The sequence below is a fragment of the Electrophorus electricus genome, chromosome 10 (genome assembly GCF_041902795.1).
Source record: "Electrophorus electricus isolate QZ-2024a chromosome 10, ASM4190279v1, whole genome shotgun sequence".
NCBI classification, from domain to species: domain Eukaryota; kingdom Metazoa; phylum Chordata; class Actinopteri; order Gymnotiformes; family Gymnotidae; genus Electrophorus; species Electrophorus electricus.
Window position 1 is genome coordinate 20670777 of NC_137506.1, and position 20000 is coordinate 20690776.

Genomic DNA, 20000 nt, shown 5'->3' on the forward strand with positions numbered 1-20000 from the left:
TTTCGCTCTGCTCGCAAGCCCCGCTGCCTCATTTTTCACATTCTTGCAATTACATTAACGCTTGAAGCGTTCGCCGACTTGCAGCTCGTGCCCGGGCCGGCTGGGCGCGGCCCCGCGCACGCGGGAAGCAGCCGCTGCCCAGCGATCCACGCCGCTCCGTGCTTCATCGGCGGAGAGTTTCCGCTCTCTACTCTCCGAGAGGACAATTATAAGATAGCGGCGGGGGGGGGGGTGAAGACATGGAGAGAAATACTGAGGGGTGAGAAGAAGGAAACAAGAAAAAACATACTTGGTAGCATCTGTCTACCAGTGAAGCTAGAAAAACACACATACAGTACGAACCAAACCTGTTCATGTGGGGGGGGGGCTGGAATTCTTGCCTGTGGAATATGCTCTCTTCCCACTCAGTTCAGGCAGCTAATGCAGTTAAGATGTTAAGATTCTGCTGTGGCGTGCAGCTCCACGCTGACGTTGCCCTGCTTTACGACCAGAATATCTATTTAGAAAAACTCAGATCGGACTCCGGGCCCTCGGGGCGAGGGAGCAGATCGTCTGGATCTCTCACTTTCCCTGTTGGGGTCGTGCTTAGCCAAAGCAAGCCCCGCCAACCTGCAGACACGTGCTCTCCTCTGTCTGAGCGCACAGTCGTGCCACCTCAGGGGGACTGGCGCTTGGACCAATTACCCTTCATCTGGAAGGCTTGATGAATATTTTACACTGAGCCGTAACCCCGAGAAAGAGACACCATTTGAATGCAGAACGCAGAACGAGTAAACACATAGGATACAGGGCAGAAGTAAACACGCTTTTGGCTTCGTGGCGTGCACAAATCCGTACTTCGTTTATATGTGAAAATCAGGGGAGAGCAGCAGCTGTAGGTGTCAGCATGGAGACCAAACAGAAGTTTGGAATGAGGAGGAAGTGGCTGTCCCATGATCCCTTCCTTTTTGCCTCCATATGAAAGGTGTTTTCTAGCCCATTACGTTTGGTACTCCCATCCCCAGTAAGGCTGAGAGAGTCAAAGTATACTTTTCTAACGTAACATGGTGAATGGCTCTGTGTGTGTGTGTGTGTGTGTGTGTGTGTGTGTTTGTACAATGCAAGTTAAGTGTGTGGTGCGGCCTTATATGTCCCTGTCTCTGCTGGCTTGGGGGCCCTGGATTCACAGTCACTGTGGTCGACCTCACCACAGGGGTCATTCCAGACAGGAGGACGTAGCTGGCAGCCCACAGCCAGCAACCGCTGAACGGGCAAGGCCTGTTGAGTCTGCTTGCTTCTGCTCCCACGCTGGCTTCACCCAACTGCTGTCTGCAGTAAGACTCCTACGTTTTGGGCCACAGCAAGTAACGGAGCAGGAAAAACGCAGAAAAGACTACAGTAAACGCAAGATGGTGGTCTTGTTACGTGCTTGTTGTTGCCCTTGGCTTGCAATGAAATCTGTGTGTGTGCTTGAATATGTGTCTGTGTGTGCCTGTTTGTGTGTATGCATGTGGGGCTTGCTGGCTGTCTCTCTGTGCCTGTTAAGAGTTTAATTTAGAGGAATAATTAAAGCGGGATACTGCCCCATAAACAAAAGATAAACAATAAAGCAGCAATAGTGCCTGCTGTTTCACAGCTCTTGCACCCAGCTGCTGAAGGACTGATCATTTTTGCACAGTGCCTGGACCCAGGCTCTCCAATGGGACCAGCGCCCCTGGCCTGTACCGTGTGGCCCCATACCCTGCCAGGCACACACACACACACACACACACACACACACACACACACACACACAAAGCTGAGCCACAAATGGGCTCTGAAAGGAACAATCTAGGTGTTTGGTGAAGTACTTGTATTTAGGGTCAATTTAGGGGAGACGTGTAGCATCCCAAAGCCTGCAGTCCTCTCTTTAAGATGCGCCGCGCTTTGATTTCCAGCAGCCTTTCTTCCTTCTGCTCACCATCAGCAGGACCAACAGGATCTACCGCTGCCTGGCAGTGGACCTACCAGCGGAAAAGTATCCGATCCCCCAACTTACTTTTGGAAGGACAGAGTGACTTTCGGCTGAGAACAGCGGTGCTGCAGGGGAGAAGCAACACAGGGGATACTCTCAGGCTCCCATTAGCATGAGAGCGGGTAAATTATTCATGGGGAATGCTTAATCTATAGGGAAAACTATAGTTAATGTAGATAGTTTTAAAATGGCTCTCCATGTGCTCTGAGAGTGGATTTCTTGCTAGATTCAGCATTCACAGGCATTTACGGGAAAGGGCCTCCCCACTCCTGCCTCCTGCTCTCCGTTGCGAGCTGTACGGAGGTACTGAGCGTTGAGGCCCCCCTCTCCACTGCAACTCCTCTCTACCTCTCCACATCTCTCTCTCGCTCTCTCTCTCTTCCTTTCTCTCTCTTTAGTAACTGTCTGGCCTTTTTCCAGATGGTGATTAAACAAAATGATCATCTTCTCTCTCTCACTCGCTCTCTCTGATGCGTATTTGCTCTTTTACGTATGTGTGTGATTCACTGGATTAGGAGAAAACACATTAAAGAGAGAAAGCAGAGTGCTGTTAATGCTCTCTAGTAAGTTAGTGAGGGGGTTTCTATTAACGTGGTCTTTTCTGCCTCCTACCTGGTCACACCCTGAAAGGTACATACTCACTCTCTCTCTCTCTCTCTCTCTCTCTCTCTCTCTCTCTCTCACTCTCAGCTGGCACGTCCATCCCTAAAGCAGCATGACGCGGCTCAGTCCAACGTGCAAACTAATGTTTGGTGACCATGGGGGAAAAATTGCTAAAATGATTCCTACAGCAGCTAAGGGGAATGAATGCATGTTCTGCACCAGTGTAGACGGCTTTGGAGAAAGCTTTTTTTTTTTTTTTAGCTCTGCCTGTGTCTGTTCTTTGTGTGGGCACTGGTTGTAATTAAAAGTGCGGAGGTTTTTTGGGGGCTGGAAAGTAATCACAGTAGGGAGCTGTATAGAGCACAGTGACTTTTACTGTAGGCTACTAGGAGAGGAAAAGTGAAAGAAAGGGAGAACCCAAGATAAACAGAGAGAATGGGATTGTGAGGGGGCTCTGTTATATGGAGGGCTCGCACTCTGTTGTTCTCTCCTTGTCACCGTGGCGATGTTGAACACATAGGGCCTGATGTAATATGGCTAAAAGGGATTTGAGACCACGCCCCCAGGGGGCTCTGCCTGCTCTGCTAGCCCTGCTGTATTTTTACAAGCATAACAATGTGCTGGCCCTTTAAAGACACACCGGTTTGCGCTGGAAATTTTTTTTTCTGGGGTCTTGTTTTAGCAGGCCGTGCCTGAGGGGGTCGGCTAAGAAGCCATTCTTAAGGGGTGATAATCCAGTCGCTCCTGTCTCTGCCAGATTCATTTCTCGCCAGCTACGAGAGTGTTTTCATGGAGAAGAGGAGAAGAGAGGAGACAGAAGTCACAGTGGTTGTGTGGGTTTTGGCCCATGTTTGTTACGGTATTTCCATTAAAGCAGGGAAGGAGGTTAGAGAGGCCAGCGTGCTCAAAGACACACCTGCAGGGAGACTCTAAAGCCCCTCCCTAACGGCTCATCCACGCCATTTAAGGTGTACTTATTCGGGAATTAACCCTGACTCCTGGGCCCCCCCTCCCATTGGCCCTTTTGTGTTTGCCTGATGGGCCTTGCTCCCTTTCCACTTCCCTCTTTCTTCTGGCTCCCTCGGCTTCCTAATCCGCCCGGCCTCCTCCCCTACTGCCCGAGCCCTCCTCGGAGGGGCGAGTGAGTGTCGCCGAGCGGTGTCGCGGCCCGGCGCGGGTGGAGGAGGAGGAAAGCTGCCGTTACCCTACAGTCACTGCACCGACAGTCTGCTCGGGTCCAGGAGAGTGGGAGGACCGGAGCGGGGCAAACTGGAGCTCCCCCCGCCCGCTCCCACCGGCACAGCTAACACGTTTATGCAAATGTTTTTGGGCATTATTGCGGATAAGCTCATTTTATAGCCTGATTTCCACTCTCCTGTGTGCTATAATGAGTCTCTAAGCGCAGGGGTGCTTGTTTGGGGAAGAACGCCGGCCTCGTGCCTGGCAGTCAGCACACAGCAGAGAGCTTTTGTTACTCCATCTGAAGGGAAAGGGACGAAGGAGGCGTTGGGTTTGACAGTAGTTAGTGCCATTAGCGCTTGTTATTGGAGGCAGCAGTCTAATAATTTCTAATTACCCCAAGGAGGTATTAGGAGTGTTAGTAAGCAAGGATAATTTCTTATTTACACGCCTCAAGCAGCGAGCACTCTTAAAGAACGGAGGGTAATGTGAAACAAAACAAATCAACATGTCATACAGGCCAGAGCAGCCTGGGGGATATAATGTTCATTATGCATTACGATCATTCATTTAGAAGGTTATCAATTTCAGCGTAGGGGCTAGAGGAGTGGAAAGAACAAGCACACACGCGCACAGACTCCATTTTAAAGAAGGTGACAAAAAAGAAGAGGCGGATTCTGTGCAGAGGTGGCCCGGCTGCTGGCGTTCTCAAAGCTTGTTGCAATTATACGGTTTCCATGTTTCCAGGCTTCTCGTCTTTCTTTTCTCCCCTCCTGTTTCCTCTCTGCCATTGTTTTACCCACGCGGCCCACAGAAGTTTGATCTCCTTTTAATGAAACCCATTTCGCTAAGGACATTTGCTTTGCACGTTGTTCGTTGTTATCGAGGGGGCCTAGCGATGCTTGTCTGTAAATATCGTCTCTCACTCCCGAAGCTACTGTTGTGAACTGGATCTTGAATGTTACAAGAGGTGCCATGCTTTCGTTCCGCCGTGCTGGCAACATGAGTTTGGTGCCTTTTTAAAAGCGTCTTTCCTTGGACTGTCACGCACATGTGACTAAGGCTCCGTTAGAACAATGGCAGGAAACCTGGGAAGAGAAGAGTGTTAAAAAGACAGAAAAAAGGAAACAGTTCTGTCCAGTGATAGCCGCCTCCTCTGGTCTCTCGTTCAATTTCAGGAGGAAAAGCCTTTTAGTAGAAAAAACCCACAGATTTTAAAGTAAAACACACACACATATATACACCCATACACACACACACCCGTTTCTGCCTTACTGAGGGCAGACCTGCATTGTTTGGGCCGAATACTTACTCTCTGGGATGCAGTCTTCAGACAACTGCCTGTCTGGTGGAGACATCTGTGGAAGGTGACCCTCTGACCCTGAAAAGAATGCTCTGAAGGTGGGGGAATGCTGTCTTTACCCCTCACATGGCCCGGAGGACAGCCGAGCAGCGCATGAGAACAAGCTACTCCAACTATTAAAAAAGCTACACAAAGCGAGAGAGAGGGAGAAGGAGAGAGAGAGAGATAACAAGAGGGAGAACACCGGATCAGGCCAAGGCGTGTAGGACTGGTCTTTTTCTGCCCCAAAGGCCTTGCTGCTGCACCTCCTTGGACCCCCATGAGATCGTTTTCATCCTTTATGAGTAAAGAGGAGTCGGGTGGAGACGGAGAGCAGGCGAGGTTACGCGGCCGAGGAGTGCCGCTCTGCAGGGGAGCTGCCCCCCTCTGCTGTGGCCTGCTGCCATCCAGTGCCTTTGCCACGGTGGGGGCGCCCATCCAGGTCCGCCCCGGGCAGGAAGTGGAGCATCGTGCTCCCTGCGGCCCCGGATACGGCCACCGACCCCGGCCCCTCCACCTCCCACGCAGGCCACGCCACATATAGACAGAGGGTGAAGTCCTCCACCCATCAGTCTATGGCTGTGAGTCTGTCTGCCTGTTGGACCGCAGGTCCGTCCGGATGGGAACGGTGACCCTCCCGGCCGTGGAGCTTCAGGCCGCGAGGCCGGAGCCAAAAAAGGAGGCAGAAGTGGAAAAAAGAGACGAAAGAAGAAAAACGGAAGATGAGGTGAAGAGAATAAAGGCCTTGAAGAAGCTAAGAGGTGTGAGCATGGTGGAGAATTGCACCACGCCTTCTCTGGACGTTCTAGAACGTACCGCTGCATGCAGACTCAGGCTCCTCCACGATTAGGAAGGTGCCACATTATGATGACATCTGGAGGAAATTGCACCAGGCTGATCAAGCTGTGGCCAAATTGCCGTAACCCCAAATTACGGCATGCTGCTGGTGGGACTGTCCTGCTTCTTTGACTCCATTTTCCAAATAGATTTTTTTTCCCCAGTGGAAGCAAGGCAGGTCTTTCCCACTGCTGATGTCAGGGAGCCAATTTAGAAAATGTACAAGGAATGCGATGAAGAAATTCATTTGTGCAGGTCAAGGTGCTCGAATGGCGGTCATTTGAGTCCTGCACTCCCAAACTCTTATTTCTCACAGGGGTAGTAAACGCCTCTCCAGCTCACCAGCCCCATTGCCCAAGTGCAGTTTGCCGGATCTTTCGAGGTTCTGAGTCCAGAGAGAGGGCCAGTGCCGGGACCAGGAAAATGGTGCTTCCCAGAGAGCTCGTCAGCGGCCCATGGCACCTTCCATGGCAAACCCGTTTGGTGTTAAAACCTACATGTCTCACTGTTCCTATGCTCCCTCTCAGCTCATCCGTGTCTCCATAATTGTTATGTTTTGCTTTCATACAGACATACTTCAGGGCAGTGAAGGGAATCAGGAGAGGGGTCACTCTCTAAGATGGGAAGGGATGGGAAGAGCATTTTTTTTTCTTTTTGGTTTTGTTTTGCATTTTGTTTGTTTGTAAATGATAACATGATAATTACAGTCTGGATTGTCTGTGGGGAGGACAGGAAGCCACATGGTTATTGACTTGTAGAGGAGCTGGTAGGTGAGTCTTGACAAGACGCGAGCAGCCCTGACTCTTGTAAAGGAGTATCTGATTTCTCTGCTAGTTGGATCCCTGGAGAGGCAGTTGTGCTCTCTGTGTTGATCAGGAGCTCACAGCTGTATGGAAAAAAGGTGGATAAAAAAGAATGCAAAGTGAATATGTGTGGAAAAACGGGTTCTTTTTCCACAGCGGCTCGAGGTGGGGGGCTCTGAATGCACTGCACAAGTGTCTGTGCGACTACGTCTGTGTGCATTTGTGTGTGTGACAGTACAAAAGGCCAAGCAATAGAGAGAACCGAGTCAGCAAGAGCGGATACAAAAGCAGTGATCAACTAACAGGGCTCCTCACAGGCCTGACTAATTTATGAAGGCAAACTGGGCCTCTGTGTGTGTGTGAGTGAGAGAGAGAGAGTGAGAGAGAGAGAGATAGATGGGAAGAGAGAGAGAGAGAGATGGGAAGAGAGAGAGAGAGAGATGGGAAGAGAGAGAGAGAGATGGGAAGAGAGAGAGAGATAGATGGGAAGAGAGAGAGAGAGAGATGGGAAGAGAGAGAGAGAGATAGATGGGAAGAGAGAGAGAGAGAGATGGGAAGAGAGAGAGTGAGAGAGAGAGAGATAGATGGGAAGAGAGAGAGAGAGAGATAGATGGGAAGAGAGAGAGAGAGAGAGAGATGGGAAGAGAGAGAGAGAGAGATAGATGGGAAGAGAGAGAGAGAGATGGGAAGAGAGAGAGAGAGAGATGGGAAGAGAGAGAGAGAGATAGATGGGAAGAGAGAGAGAGAGAGAGATGGGAAGAGAGAGAGAGAGAGATGGGAAGAGAGAGAGAGAGAGAGAGATGGGAAGAGAGAGAGAGAGAGAGAGAGATGGGAAGAGAGAGAGAGATAGATGGGAAGAGAGAGAGAGAGAGAAAGATGGGAAGAGAGAGAGAGAGAGAGAGATGGGAAGAGAGAGAGAGAGAGATGGGAAGAGAGAGAGAGAGAGAGAGATGGGAAGAGAGAGAGAGAGAGAGAGAGATGGGAAGAGAGAGAGAGAGAGAGAGATGGGAAGAGAGAGAGAGAGAGAGAGAGATGGGAAGAGAGAGAGAGATAGATGGGAAGAGAGAGAGAGAGAGAAAGATGGGAAGAGAGAGAGAGAGAGAGAGATGGGAAGAGAGAGAGAGAGAGATGGGAAGAGAGAGAGAGAGAGAGAGATGGGAAGAGAGAGAGAGAGAGATGGGAAGAGAGAGAGAGAGAGGCAGGTGGAACTAGAGGAAGTTTTCATTGACTCTGGCAAGCAGGCCAAGCTCGGCCCAGAGGGGACTCTTCTCAGTTTGAACTTTATCAGGGGCTACGCTTAATCAATACACTATTGGAAAAAGAATTAATTACTAAAGCAGAATAAAACAGCTGCATTTTAAACTGAGGATTCATCAATTCTGTAATCTCTTGGTTTTAGCACAGGTGCCAAGAGGATCATTCTGACTTCATGTAATGAGGAACTGTGGGAGTTTGTCTACCCCCCTGCACCCTTTTCTCAAACACACACACACACACACACACACACACGCGCGCGCACACACTCACATTCACACTCTCTCTCCTTCACCCCTGTGTGATGGGTGAGGAATTCACAATCGTCTCTTCCTCAGCTGTTTGTCATCACTGCAGACTCTCCTGGCTGTGAGTGCCTCCTCTCCTGCGGTTCTCGTGGACAGAACCTCCATTAGGTGCCCAGTTAGGCCCACCACACCCACTCCTTGTCCCTCTTCTCTTCCACCACATTCCCTTCCTACCAAATTCCTGTCTTCCCAGGGACGGAGAAGACTATTAATGTGGAAATCTCCAGTGCTGGGGCCAGCCGAGTGCATTCGTCCTGCTGAGGGAGAGGCGCACATTCCTGAGCAAGGGGACAACCTCCCCCTTCCCCCCTGACCCGGCCCCCCGTGCACCCCCTACCCCTGACTACCTGTCACTGGACCCACTCCTCTGGAACCGGGAGCAGTTTCCAGGAGAGCTGAGGAAGGGTTATGGGTGATGAATTGGGTTTTTAGTGAGCTCATTAGGAAGCCAAACAGAGTTTAGCCGGCGGAGCGGAGTGAAGCGGGGCCGCGGTGCGCTAATCAGTTCTGCTCGCTTTGTTCCCTGCCTCCGGGACATTTGGGAGCAAAACTTCATGGCACTGGGCTGATGAGAAGGGCTGGCGTGCAGAGGCTGCGATCTGATGGTTGACTTGTTGATTTATAAACCTTTTAATTCATTTACTCTTCCACTCACCCGCCCCCCCCATCGTCCTAATAGCCACGGCTAGCGGAGTCCCCACTTTGATGGCAGGGTCTGCCGGGTGTGGTGGGCCTTCCAGTAATAACTGCAAGGTGTCTCAGGCTCCCTGAGTGAGAATGTATGTATTTGTTTTAGTTTGAAGTGTAATTGGGGGTAGAGAATCACCATAAATACTGTTATCTGCTGAGTTCTTCTGAGATGTGTGCAGAATGCAGCCTGGAGTTGGGCTCTCTCTCTCTCTCTCTCTCTCTCTCTCTCTCTCTCTCTCTCTCTCTCTTTCTCTCTCTCTTTCTCTCTCTCTCTCTGCAGCCTGCTTATACTCTCTAGTCTGGAGAGAACTTTGATATTCCCTTACCAGGGATTAATAAAGCCATATTGCCGTTAGCAGCTGAATCTGCACTTCTCTTCTGTCTGTGTCTGTTTTCTTTTGAATCTCACCCACTTTTTCTTTTAATCCCCCCCCCCCCACTCCTCTCTCTCTCTGCTCTTGATGCTTTTCACAGTTTTACCCTTATCATTTATGGAGCATATGAATCCTGTTTTGGTGTGAATTTTTGTAATCTGCTCTGCTAATTATTGCTGTAATTAACACTGTAATTACTGCAGCGTGAATATGCTCTGCTCCCCAGGTCTCTGCTTCTGCCACTGGCAGGAGCTCCAGACCCGAGCACTTCAACACAAGGGCTCAATCGTTATTTGTTTTCCATAATAATACAGCCATCAAAGTGTAGCGAGGGGGCGGGGGGGGGGGGGGTAGAGGAGCTCTCCCCTGTTTTTTAAACTGAGAGTGGGAGGAGGTTGAGGTACCTCTAAGATGATGTTTAAGAGACGGCGCGCACCGCGATAACCTCTGGGACCAATTAGTGCAATTTGATTTGGAAAAAAGAAACGACAACAGGAGAAGGAGTGCAGAGCGTGGAGCCGCGTGCTTTGGTTCAGGGAACAGGGTGGAGTTGTCAGGGAGTCAGCGAGTGTGAAATCTTTGGTCTAGACCCAAGGCCCTTCATTAGGCTCTGATCCCTGTCTCTGGAGTGGAGGGCAGTCATGGGCATCACAACGCCTTTTAGTTCCCCCTAAAAAGAAAGCGGGGGGGGCTTGAACTGGGGTTGGGGGGGGGGGGTCCCACCACTCTCCCATCCTCAGCAATTTATCCCTTTGCCATTCATGCAAATTGGATCCTGACATCTGCAACAGCCTCTCTCCTGTTCTCCTTTCCCTCTCTACCTCTCTGTTCCTCTCCTTATCCTTCTCTCTCTCTCTCTCTCTCTCTCTCTCTCTCTCTCTCTCTCTCTCTCTCTATCTCACACACACACACACACACACACACTCACAGACATGCACACACATCTTTATTCCATTTCTTTTCTTTTGATTGTGTGGGGATTTTTTCTTTTACCCTTCCAAATGAACTTTCCTCTTTGGTTGGTCTGCGGACACACCCCTCTGTTTCCACGGATGCTCCTCACTGCCATCAGCAGTCCCTCTCCCATCAGCCGCTACCGAGCGCGCTCACGCCCGCAACAGCCGAGCACGGCGCCGCCGTCAGGGGCCGCGTCCCCACGGGTCGCCGCCGTTTTTGCCGAAAACAAGCAGCCTGGAGGCATCCTCCTTTTCCCTACTGCTTGTTTTTTTTCCCCACCGCTCCGGAAAAGGCCGGTGGGTGGAGGAGCACGGCAGCAGCGCCGCGCGCCTGGCCCGGAGCCCCGGCAGTGGAGGCGCGCTCTGCTGCGCTCCGCTCCCTGCTAAATGAAAGGTTTTGTGACTTATGAAATCATCAGCAGCACTGAGTGATTAACAGGCTAATGAGTGTGTGTGGGGGGGTAATCAGGGGTGCAATCAGAGGCCGGGAGCAGCCATTGTGGACCTCTCAAAGGCCCTATTTATGATGTAATTAGATAATTGTTGTTACAGGTAGCAGGTTAATTACACTTGTAATTATCCAACCCAGAGCCTTTGATAATATACATAGGCTGGCTTCCCCAAACATCAGGGCTATTGGCAGATGATGATCTCTCTCGCTGTTGGCAAAGGGACACTTGTCTTCTTTCTTCTTTTCAGTTTCTTGCTCCTTCCCCCTTTTGTGACTTTCAGAGGGCAGAGTGGGGGGGGGGTATTGGCTGCCTGGGGTTCTCTCTTTGGGCGAGAAGGTAGGCATGGCTGGACGTTAAAGTGAGGTCTGCCCCCCGGTCCCCGCCCCTGGCCTCGCCCCCGGCCCGCCCCCTTTCACACAAGCTGATCCAACCCAGCTCCGCCTGCCCCCTGGCCAGGGCTTGCAGGGCCAGAGGAGAGGAGATAGCTATCTGGAGCATTCCTGGGATGGCAGAAAGCTGTCTGCTTGATGGCAGGGTTGGAGAGCCTTGTGTGTGTGTGTGTGTGTGTGTGTGTGTGTGTGTGGGAGACTTATTCCACTTCATTTACGAGCAGGCCTAACTGTGTTCTCCTGCACAAACAACCACACATTAGTACTGGAGTTTAAAAAAAAGAGAAAACAATAGATAGAGATTAACATAGAGAGGATGCAGCTGTGTGTGAAGGCGAGACTAGTTTATGTGGTGTTGGGGGGTGCGGGTGTAGGGCGGAGGGTGTTGGGAGGGGTGGCAGAGAACCAAAGTTCTTTACGCTGATTTGGCTGTGGAAAAAAAACCAAAAACCCAGGCCGAGTGTTGGAGCAGTGATAGCTTTCACAGAGGCGCTAATGGCTCCCACTGTCTCCCTCCCAGTTAGTTAACAGGGTGCCGTGTTTACCAAGCTGTTGTTTTACGGGCCAGCACACAGACGGCTGCTTCTCTGTATTTTTTTTTCTTTTTGAATGCTCAGGAAATAATTGCCATAAAACAGCACTCCTCACGGGCGTTGCTGCGGCCTGTTCCTCACCGCCTGAGCGTGGTTGAAACGTCGCCCGAAACGTTGCCCCAAATGTAGCGCCAAAAACGTTGCCCAAAGCATGGCCCAAAACGTGGGCAGAAATAAGGGCCGAAACGTAGGCCAGACTAACAAGGAGGTGTGGCGTTCAGCCTATGGAGGGCTCCGGGCGTACCGGGCGCTCAGAACGTGCCCGTCTGCAGCCCGTGAGCGCGACTCCGCGATGGGCGAGGTGGCCGTGCGTATGCGGACGGACACGCTCCGTGTCGGAAACGTGTGGTGGTGCTGGTGCAGGCGAGGGCCCTGCTCGAACCCCCGAAGCAGAGGAGGGGTGGACAAAGAAGACGGATCCCGGCGCTCCGAGCCCCCCTCTGCAGCCTGCGCTGGCAGCCGTTTGAGTTCCTCAATGTGCTAAACGCCGCTTACGCTGGCTGAAAGGTTGAGGAGGAACAGAGGCAAAAGGGGGCTTAAGACCCCTCTTTTTGTTTGTGCCTTTTCTCTGTGAGGGAGGCCTTGAAGAAAAAGGGGAGCTGGGGTGTGGAGGGAGGGGGGTGTCCTGGCACTGCTGCAGGCCAAGGTAAGGAGAACAGGATGGGGCCTGTGTTGTTCGCGCTCCCTTTGAGGGTGACCACTATGGCCCGGGTCACTGCACTCCTCCCTGCACCCCTCTGCAAGCTTTAAACACCAAGGCCTCTGCTAGACCCCCCCCCCCCCTCTCCCCCATTTTTTCTCAACATGGTAGAATCTGAGAATACATGGCTGAACAGCATGGCCCAGGAGTGTGGGGGGGGGGTGGTTTTGGGGGTCTGTAATTAGCATTACCCTGAAACAAACCCCTAAGCCAACCGAAACGCAAATCTACTGCTAAGTTATTCCACAAAGACAAAGCTGGACCTCGAAAGGCAGGAGAACACATGCGTCTCATCATCTTCAGACCCAGGGTTTTTGCGAAGGTCTGGAAATTTTGGAAAAGTATGGAATTCAAAAGCACTTATTAGGAGGCATGGCAAAAGTATGGGAATTCAGAAAATATTTTAGAAAAAGTACAGCTATTCTGTTGCCAATGTAATGTAGGCTTAGCATGCCAAGATTGTAAATCAGCATGGAGGAAATCATGAGGAAAGTAATCTGAAATCTGACAGGCAGCTTCTGGACATGTGATGGCTCTCAGCACATCATGGGAAATTGTGGTGTGAGCTTAGAATGTTTTAGATCTCCACCTTTTAGATGCAGCCAATGTCATCAACCCCTGCCCCCATACCCCCAAATTTTGTTGTTGTGCCTGCTAGCCCATGAGCCCACATGCTCATATCCGCAGGACTTATTTGTAGCATCCTGCAGGCAAACAGGGCCTGCACACACCTCTCACACACACCTCTCGCCACCCAGGACACACACCGTACATCATTCGGCCGCATGTCCGCAGGCAGACAGCACTTCTGTGCCAAATTCCCACAAATTTCCGTTAATGTTATATTCGCTGACATCCTGGACTTTTAATGAGCACGGGCCAGAATGTATTAGCACCCGGGAAAAGGCGGGAGGGGGGATACATGTTTAATAATCAGCCTTTGGTGATCCGGCAATCTTTTGAATGGAGTCCGCTTATTTATTTATCTGGCTATTATTAGAGTTGCTGCTTGCTGAGGTTCCAGAGGTGGGTAACAGGAGGCTAGCCTGTCAGCTAGCCACGCTGGCCCTCGCACAGACGCATGCCACGCTGTCGTCGGGAGAGAGATGGGACGAGAACGAGGAAGACGGAGTGAAGAAAGAGCGATGGGGCTGCCCCCCCCCCCCCCCCCCCCTCGTCCTCCGAGGGCGCTGCTTTTCCAAAAGTGCCCGGGGCTACACTCTAGCACCTCTCCTACCCGAGGCCTTTCGCCTGCCTCTTAATAGCCTTCCCCCATCTGTGTCACACGGCCAGATGATGGGACGCTTCCCCTGCGCCCCCCCCCCCCACTCTTCTTTTTCTCTCCCCGTCTCTCTCTCTCTTTCTCTCTTTCTTTCTATCTCTCTCTCTGGCTTTTTTGCGGCGTGCACATCCACACAGGTTAAAATGCCAGAGTTGCCAGGGAACAGTCAGAAGCCATTAGCGTTTGGGACAATTTGCCCTGCAGCGTTCCTTCTCTGGCTCATAAGAAAGGAGTGGGGGTGGATGTAAATCACCACCTCTCCTTTAGATGTAATGAGGGTGTGCAAGTTTCTTTCTTTCTTGTCCTGCATTTCTCTTTCCTTCATTTTTCTCTCTGTTTCACACAACTATAGTTGCATCAGTTTTTTTTTTTTCTTTGTTGATGATCCCCGCTGCTTTGCACAGCCGTCCTGTCCACCATCTGTGTGAAGACTTGGCTGTGTGTTTGTCTTTGCACGCGCAAACCTACAGTACTCGTAGCTGTACGGATGCGATCGCACGCATCGCTTTAGCTGGGAGGCAGGCTGGTCACTGTGACCAGTGTAGAAGCACATGCACTGAGCGCGCGCGTGTGTGTGTGTGTGTGTGTGTGTGTGTGTGAGAGAGAGAGAGAGGAGCTGAAAGCCTGGGAGTCTGATTTCACCCTGCTGGGGAGGCAGGCTGAGCAGCCTGGGCTGCAGGGTAATGAAGTGACAGGTCAGTCTGTAAATACGCGCGGGTCGGCCTGGCCCCGGAGAGGGGGAGGCTATCGCGTTGCAGTGAAAATGGAAACGTCAATAAAATTAATCTGCCAGCCTTTTGGCCAGGGCCACTCAGCCTCCGTGCGTCCGGGGTCCAAACCAGAACGGCTGTGTGGACAACAAAATGGGGGGGCTTATGACACCACCACAACAACACCACGTTGGACTCCTGGACCCAAAAACGACATGTGCAATCCCCCCTCCTCCACTCGCTGGACCCATCCCATCCCACCCCCAGCTCCTTACACACCAGGACACACTTCTCCCCTCCTTGGGTGATGTTATTATTATTGAAGTGGAGAGCAAACTGGAGAATTAGCACGCCGGCTGGGTCGGGTTTCTCAGGAAGCTGCGCGCGTCCGGGCCCAGGGCTTTTCAGCTGGGTCCGGGTTTATTGTTTTAGGCTTCCCCGTACAAGGGCTTTTACTTAGCCAGGGATTTATGGCATCTCTCCTAGCTTGTTCTACCAGGCCAGCTCCCCCAGCTTATCGCCCACTCGCCCCAACCTCGCCCCACCCTCGGCCGCAGATGGGACTCCATCGCCAGCTCCATCCGGCCCGGGCTGATAGCAGAGAGTCGCCATGTTTTCTGGGTTTGTTTTTTTTTTCCCTCTTTGTATATTTTCACTAATGATGGCAAAGCAAAACAGAAGCGGTGAGAGAGGGAAGGCAGGGGGGACGAGACGCGAGGACGAGAGCAGACGAGAGCGGCGCTGTCCTTGTATTCTTCATGTATTTTGCATTTGATTACGCCACCAGTCGGATTCTTTCTACTTCCTCCTTTTTAACGTTATTAGTTCAAATATTTATGCGAGATTATGGCCTGTATAGGTGCGCGTGATTGATGTCTCCCCAAAAACAGGAAGACATGCAAGTCTGAATTTTCAGAATGTCGGGGTCCTGCTATGCCTTAGTGCAGGAGTTTTTCAGATACATAATTTAGATGCCCTCAAGGAAGGCTTTCAAGGCATTCTCGCCCGAGGGCAAGAAAAAATAACTATGACTGTTAAAAGTAAATCATTTTTGCTAATGCACAATTAATGGTGGCGAGCGGGAGTGAGAAACGTGGGGGCTGTGGGACAGTAGCTCTGGATGAAAATGAGCCGGCCCGCCTTCAGATGCACGTCTCCCACCCGAGCCAGACGCTGGCAGGCGTTAATGCCGACGTCATGCAAATGAGCGCGCGCGCGTGTGTGTGTGTGTGTGTGTGTGTGTGTGTGTGTGTGTCTGAGCGCAGCAAACACCTCTACCCATACCTCCTTCTCTTCCATGAAAGCACACTCTAGCTGTGTGGGCTTGGGTGGCCATTTATCTGTGCGCTGCCCATTTATGTCTTTAAAAGTTCGTTCTCTCACCCTCTCTCCCTTCACACTGCTGAAGGAAACATCAGAAAAAAAGATCAGACTGCAAATTACGTCAAGGATGCAAATTTAATTGAGCTAATGATATGGGCTCCGGTCAAAGAAGCCTTGCAGTAGTTTTTTTTTTTTTCTTTAAAAGTCAGCGTCCTGGGGGTTCAGGGTTTATTTTTAGGTCAAACTGAAATGCACACATAAATAAACCTTCCATGTGTGTGTAAGGCGAGATTCGAGCTGGAAGCTGTAGAGACTGTGGGATGCATGTTCCGTTTCTAAAGATGTCTCGTTTTGACCAGGAGACGGCTTAGACAACAGCGTGGCCTCGCCTGGCACAGGGGACGACGACGACCCAGACAAAGACAAGAAGAGGCAGAAAAAGCGTGGCATCTTCCCCAAAGTGGCCACCAACATCATGCGAGCGTGGCTCTTCCAGCACCTCACAGTAAGTGTCCCGCTTACGCCTGCGCGCACACACACACGCAGACAAATGTGTGTTCTCGTTAAGCTTAATGACCACCGCAATTTGCATGAACACACATAAAGAGAATATCACCTAGGACGTATATTTGCAAACAAACTCCTCTGTACGCTCCGCTGAACGCCCACTAAACGCCAACACTGCAGTAGCTGCAAATACCACCGTGGCCGTCTGGTGGCCATTTGGCGTTTGACGTGCACCTGTTGGGTGCCCTGGTGAAGTAGCCGGCTACTGGCCTAGAGGGGATGGGCTATAGGCTTGAACACGCCCACTGAGCATCCTCAGCACTCTGCAGGTCTCCTCCTGTTCCTCAGCTTCCACACACACACACACACACACACAGAGGCATCCCATAACTATTTTCCTATATCTCATTATTTTATGCTCTAAAGTCTGTGGCTGAGAACAGTCAGAAACTCATTCTCCTTTTGTTAATAAAGAATGAAAGAAAATAGATTTCTCAAACATGAACAAGACATTTTTTATTTCTATCTAATCAAACAATAATCAAGGGAGCTGAATGGTATTAATATTTAATGTATTTACTGCAAATAGTGTCTCTTTTGTTCAGTACATGCAAAAGCTCTGTGTTAATTTAGGAGGAAAATCAATCCGGATACAGTAGTGAGATACGCCTCCGCTCTTGGGGGCAGGGTGGAGGGTTCTGCTCTGATTGGTTGCCTGTGGAACACTGTTTGCTCTCTTCTCATCACTAAACAGTTCTCTCAGCCTCAGCCAACATATACTCTCACCGCAGCAAACAATCATGCTTACTTTCCATCAAATTAAATATTTAAAGGGCGCATCATAGAGCTGTTGTGTGTATGTGTGTGTGTGTGTGACAGTAGAGAGCGTTCGGTGAGAGAAGCTCGTAGCGTGTGGGGGTGGGGGTACATGTTGGTGAGGGTTAGCCAGGGGCCAGAGACGGTCGTGTTCCGTTGCCCTCTCTGATGTCAGGACATTATCGGAGGCTCAAGCTGTATTGATCTGAACTGAGCGGGTCGGGTTACATGCGACCCTGTTCCTGAGCACGTGGCTACAGATGGGGCTTCTTGGGAAGCCAGATCGCGCATATATGTGTGTGTGTGTGTGTGTGCGTGCGTGGGTGCGTGTGGGCGTGTGTCTGTATGTGAAGAGAGGGGCCCTATGTTCTGTATTCTTTGGAAGGTCAGGTGCCCTTAGTGGCTGATCTGGCTGCAGCACCCCTGTGTGCGAGCCCAGCCTTGGCCCTGATTACCTAACCAAAGCCCAAATAATGAGGGCTCGCAAACACTGCCTAATTGAAAGGGCTGTAAATCCATTACATATTGGTCAGGGATAATCAGGAGCAGTTTAATCACTTTTCTCTATTCGGGAGCACTGAAGCTGCAACAGCGGAGCTCTGAACCTTGCCATGTGCTTATTACTCCCATCATTATCAAAATGACTTCACAGCTGTTCACAGCTACATCTCCCCTGCTGGAGATTTCTGCAAATCTGCAAAACGCTTTTCATTTGAGAACGAGTGTTGGCGAGAGACAACATCACAAGGTTTTTCTTTTTTTCGTTTTTTTTCTCTCTCTCCTTGTCTCTCCCTATGCTTCCTCGAGTTAGTTGAAGAGTGGGAAAAAAAATCTCAGACATAGAGGCCTCCTCTGAGCCACCTACCACAGTGGTTATTTTATTTAAATTTTTTTTTACAGACCCCCACACACACACCCACGCACGCATACACACTCACACACGCCTCCTGGTTAATTTACTTGGCTCACACGAAGCAGAAATTTCTTGCTTTATTGAGGGATCATTAGGCGTCTTTCCTGGCGACTCGAGGAATGCCTATTGTAAGCGTCTCCAGCTCCCGCGCTCACGCTGCAAAAGAGAAGCACGATTCACAGAGTGCCGTGCAGCCTTTTCCACCAATTTTCTTTAGAATTGTTTTAAAATAGCCCTGAATGAGAAGAGGGAGAGAGAGAGAGAGACAGAGAGAGAGGAAGAAAGAGAGAGAGAATAAAGCCAGACAGATTAAGCCTAAGGAGAAGGTTTTTTTTAGACGAATACGAATACCTTTATTGTCATTGTACATGTACAACGAGATTATTCATCGAAATACAGCTTTCAAGACCCAATTTTCCTCTTCTTTCGGCAGCGCTCTCTGCTTTTTATATGTTTTCTCCCATCTTTATTGAACTCTTTTGTGGAAACCCCTGGTTGGACTTGTACAAGTAATAATCCGTCCCTTTTAACCTACCTTTAGAGTTTTTCCCTAGTGCAAAAAGAGTGCCTAATTGAATTATCCTCTACTACTAACTGCAGCCCCCTATACAAGTCTTTACTTGTTCACACACACACACACACACACACAAACGCACACACACACACACACACACACACACACACACACACACACTGCATACACATACCCCACACTAACACATCCAACTCTTTTACTTTAATTTGTTAAGCAAATGTATTTCCCATTTCAGGGTGCGTTTGTGGAAGAGAGAATTCTTGGGGACTTTGGCCTCTGAATGGCCTATTGGGGCATTCTGGCATTCAGGCATTCATTAGAGAGGGCAGAATGAAAGGATCGGCGTTGTATTTTCTCAAATGCTCAGGCCAGCATGGAGCTACTCTTCCATGAGCTCCAGGGGTCTCTCTACATATGTTCTCAACATCTAGCCATTGTCACCTATTTTGAAAAGCTCAAAAAGGACAGCCCCCCCCAACCCCATACCCCCCGACACCCCCCCCCCCCCCCCCCCCCGGCCATGCGCAGAAAAACAACACAGGCCAACAGTAACAATTGTTGGCTTTTGGATTCGCTATAACAAAATCGATGGCCCTCCCCTCTCCAGCCTCCCTGCACACTTTGACCCCACACTTTCATGGGAGAAACCTCACTGAGCCATTCTCCATTACCATTGTCTCTGGGTAAAAGGGCTGCTTCAGTTGGCCCCCACCACCAGATCCCTAAGGGATGGGAAAGACGGAGGGGCTTTTGGGGAAGGTCCCCACCGCATCCTCCGCGATGAATGCCAGACCCAAGCGATGCGGCATCGCTGTGTCCCGCGGACCCCTGCGCGACGAGGCCCTGGCAGCGCGCGAGCCCGCCTGTCCGGTGTCCGCTGCGGGCCTGGCGAGCACGTCTCTTTCTGGCTTCTCTGGCTCTTTTCCAGTGTCATTAGGAAAAGGGGAAATCCCAGCCTGTTTCTATAAGCCTTTCCCATACTGCAGGGAGCTTATGTTATCAGAAAGGTAAACTTCTCAGCAGGGCAAATTCCTCTGCTTGGCTTTGCATGGTGGAAGAGTGCAAGAAAGGAAGACTTGTGGTGGGAGGGGAGGAAAAGGAAGATGTAGAGAAAGTCTGCTAGATACGGTAGTAATTTTGAGGAAAGGGAAGTGTAGCCCTGGTGTTCCCCAGCTGTCTGGAGCAGAACTCTCTGAATTCTCTGGAAGAGCCTGTTTGCACTTCCATGCACCCTCCTCCAGAGCGGCCCTGCGAAGGCAAGGGTCGGCGCTGCAATGAAAACAGGAAGCACTCAGATACAAAGATACCACTCCAGGTCTGGCCTGTCTTTTCACTAACGTAAACCTTCAAACACCAGGGAAAATAAATAGGCTGCTTTGAGCAGGCCAGCGGCAGGCCTGAGTGGATTTGTAGAAGGGGACTGGAGTTGGTCAGCTGGTGG

General features: G+C 50.7%; 1 protein-coding gene across 6 annotated transcripts in view; it reads left to right on the forward strand.

The window, feature by feature from the left end:
* Positions 1-20000, forward strand: part of meis2a (Meis homeobox 2a) — a 75891-nt gene that overhangs the window by 15339 nt on the left and 40552 nt on the right. For 5 of the 6 annotated variants that reach the window (XM_027011591.3, XM_035532623.2, XM_027011592.3 and 2 more), the window contains one exon: positions 16148-16293. In XM_027011591.3, coding sequence (XP_026867392.2) covers positions 16148-16293 — 146 coding nt within the window. The remainder of the gene's footprint in view (positions 1-16147; positions 16294-20000) is intronic. The other variant, XM_081722243.1, reaches the window with a different exon arrangement.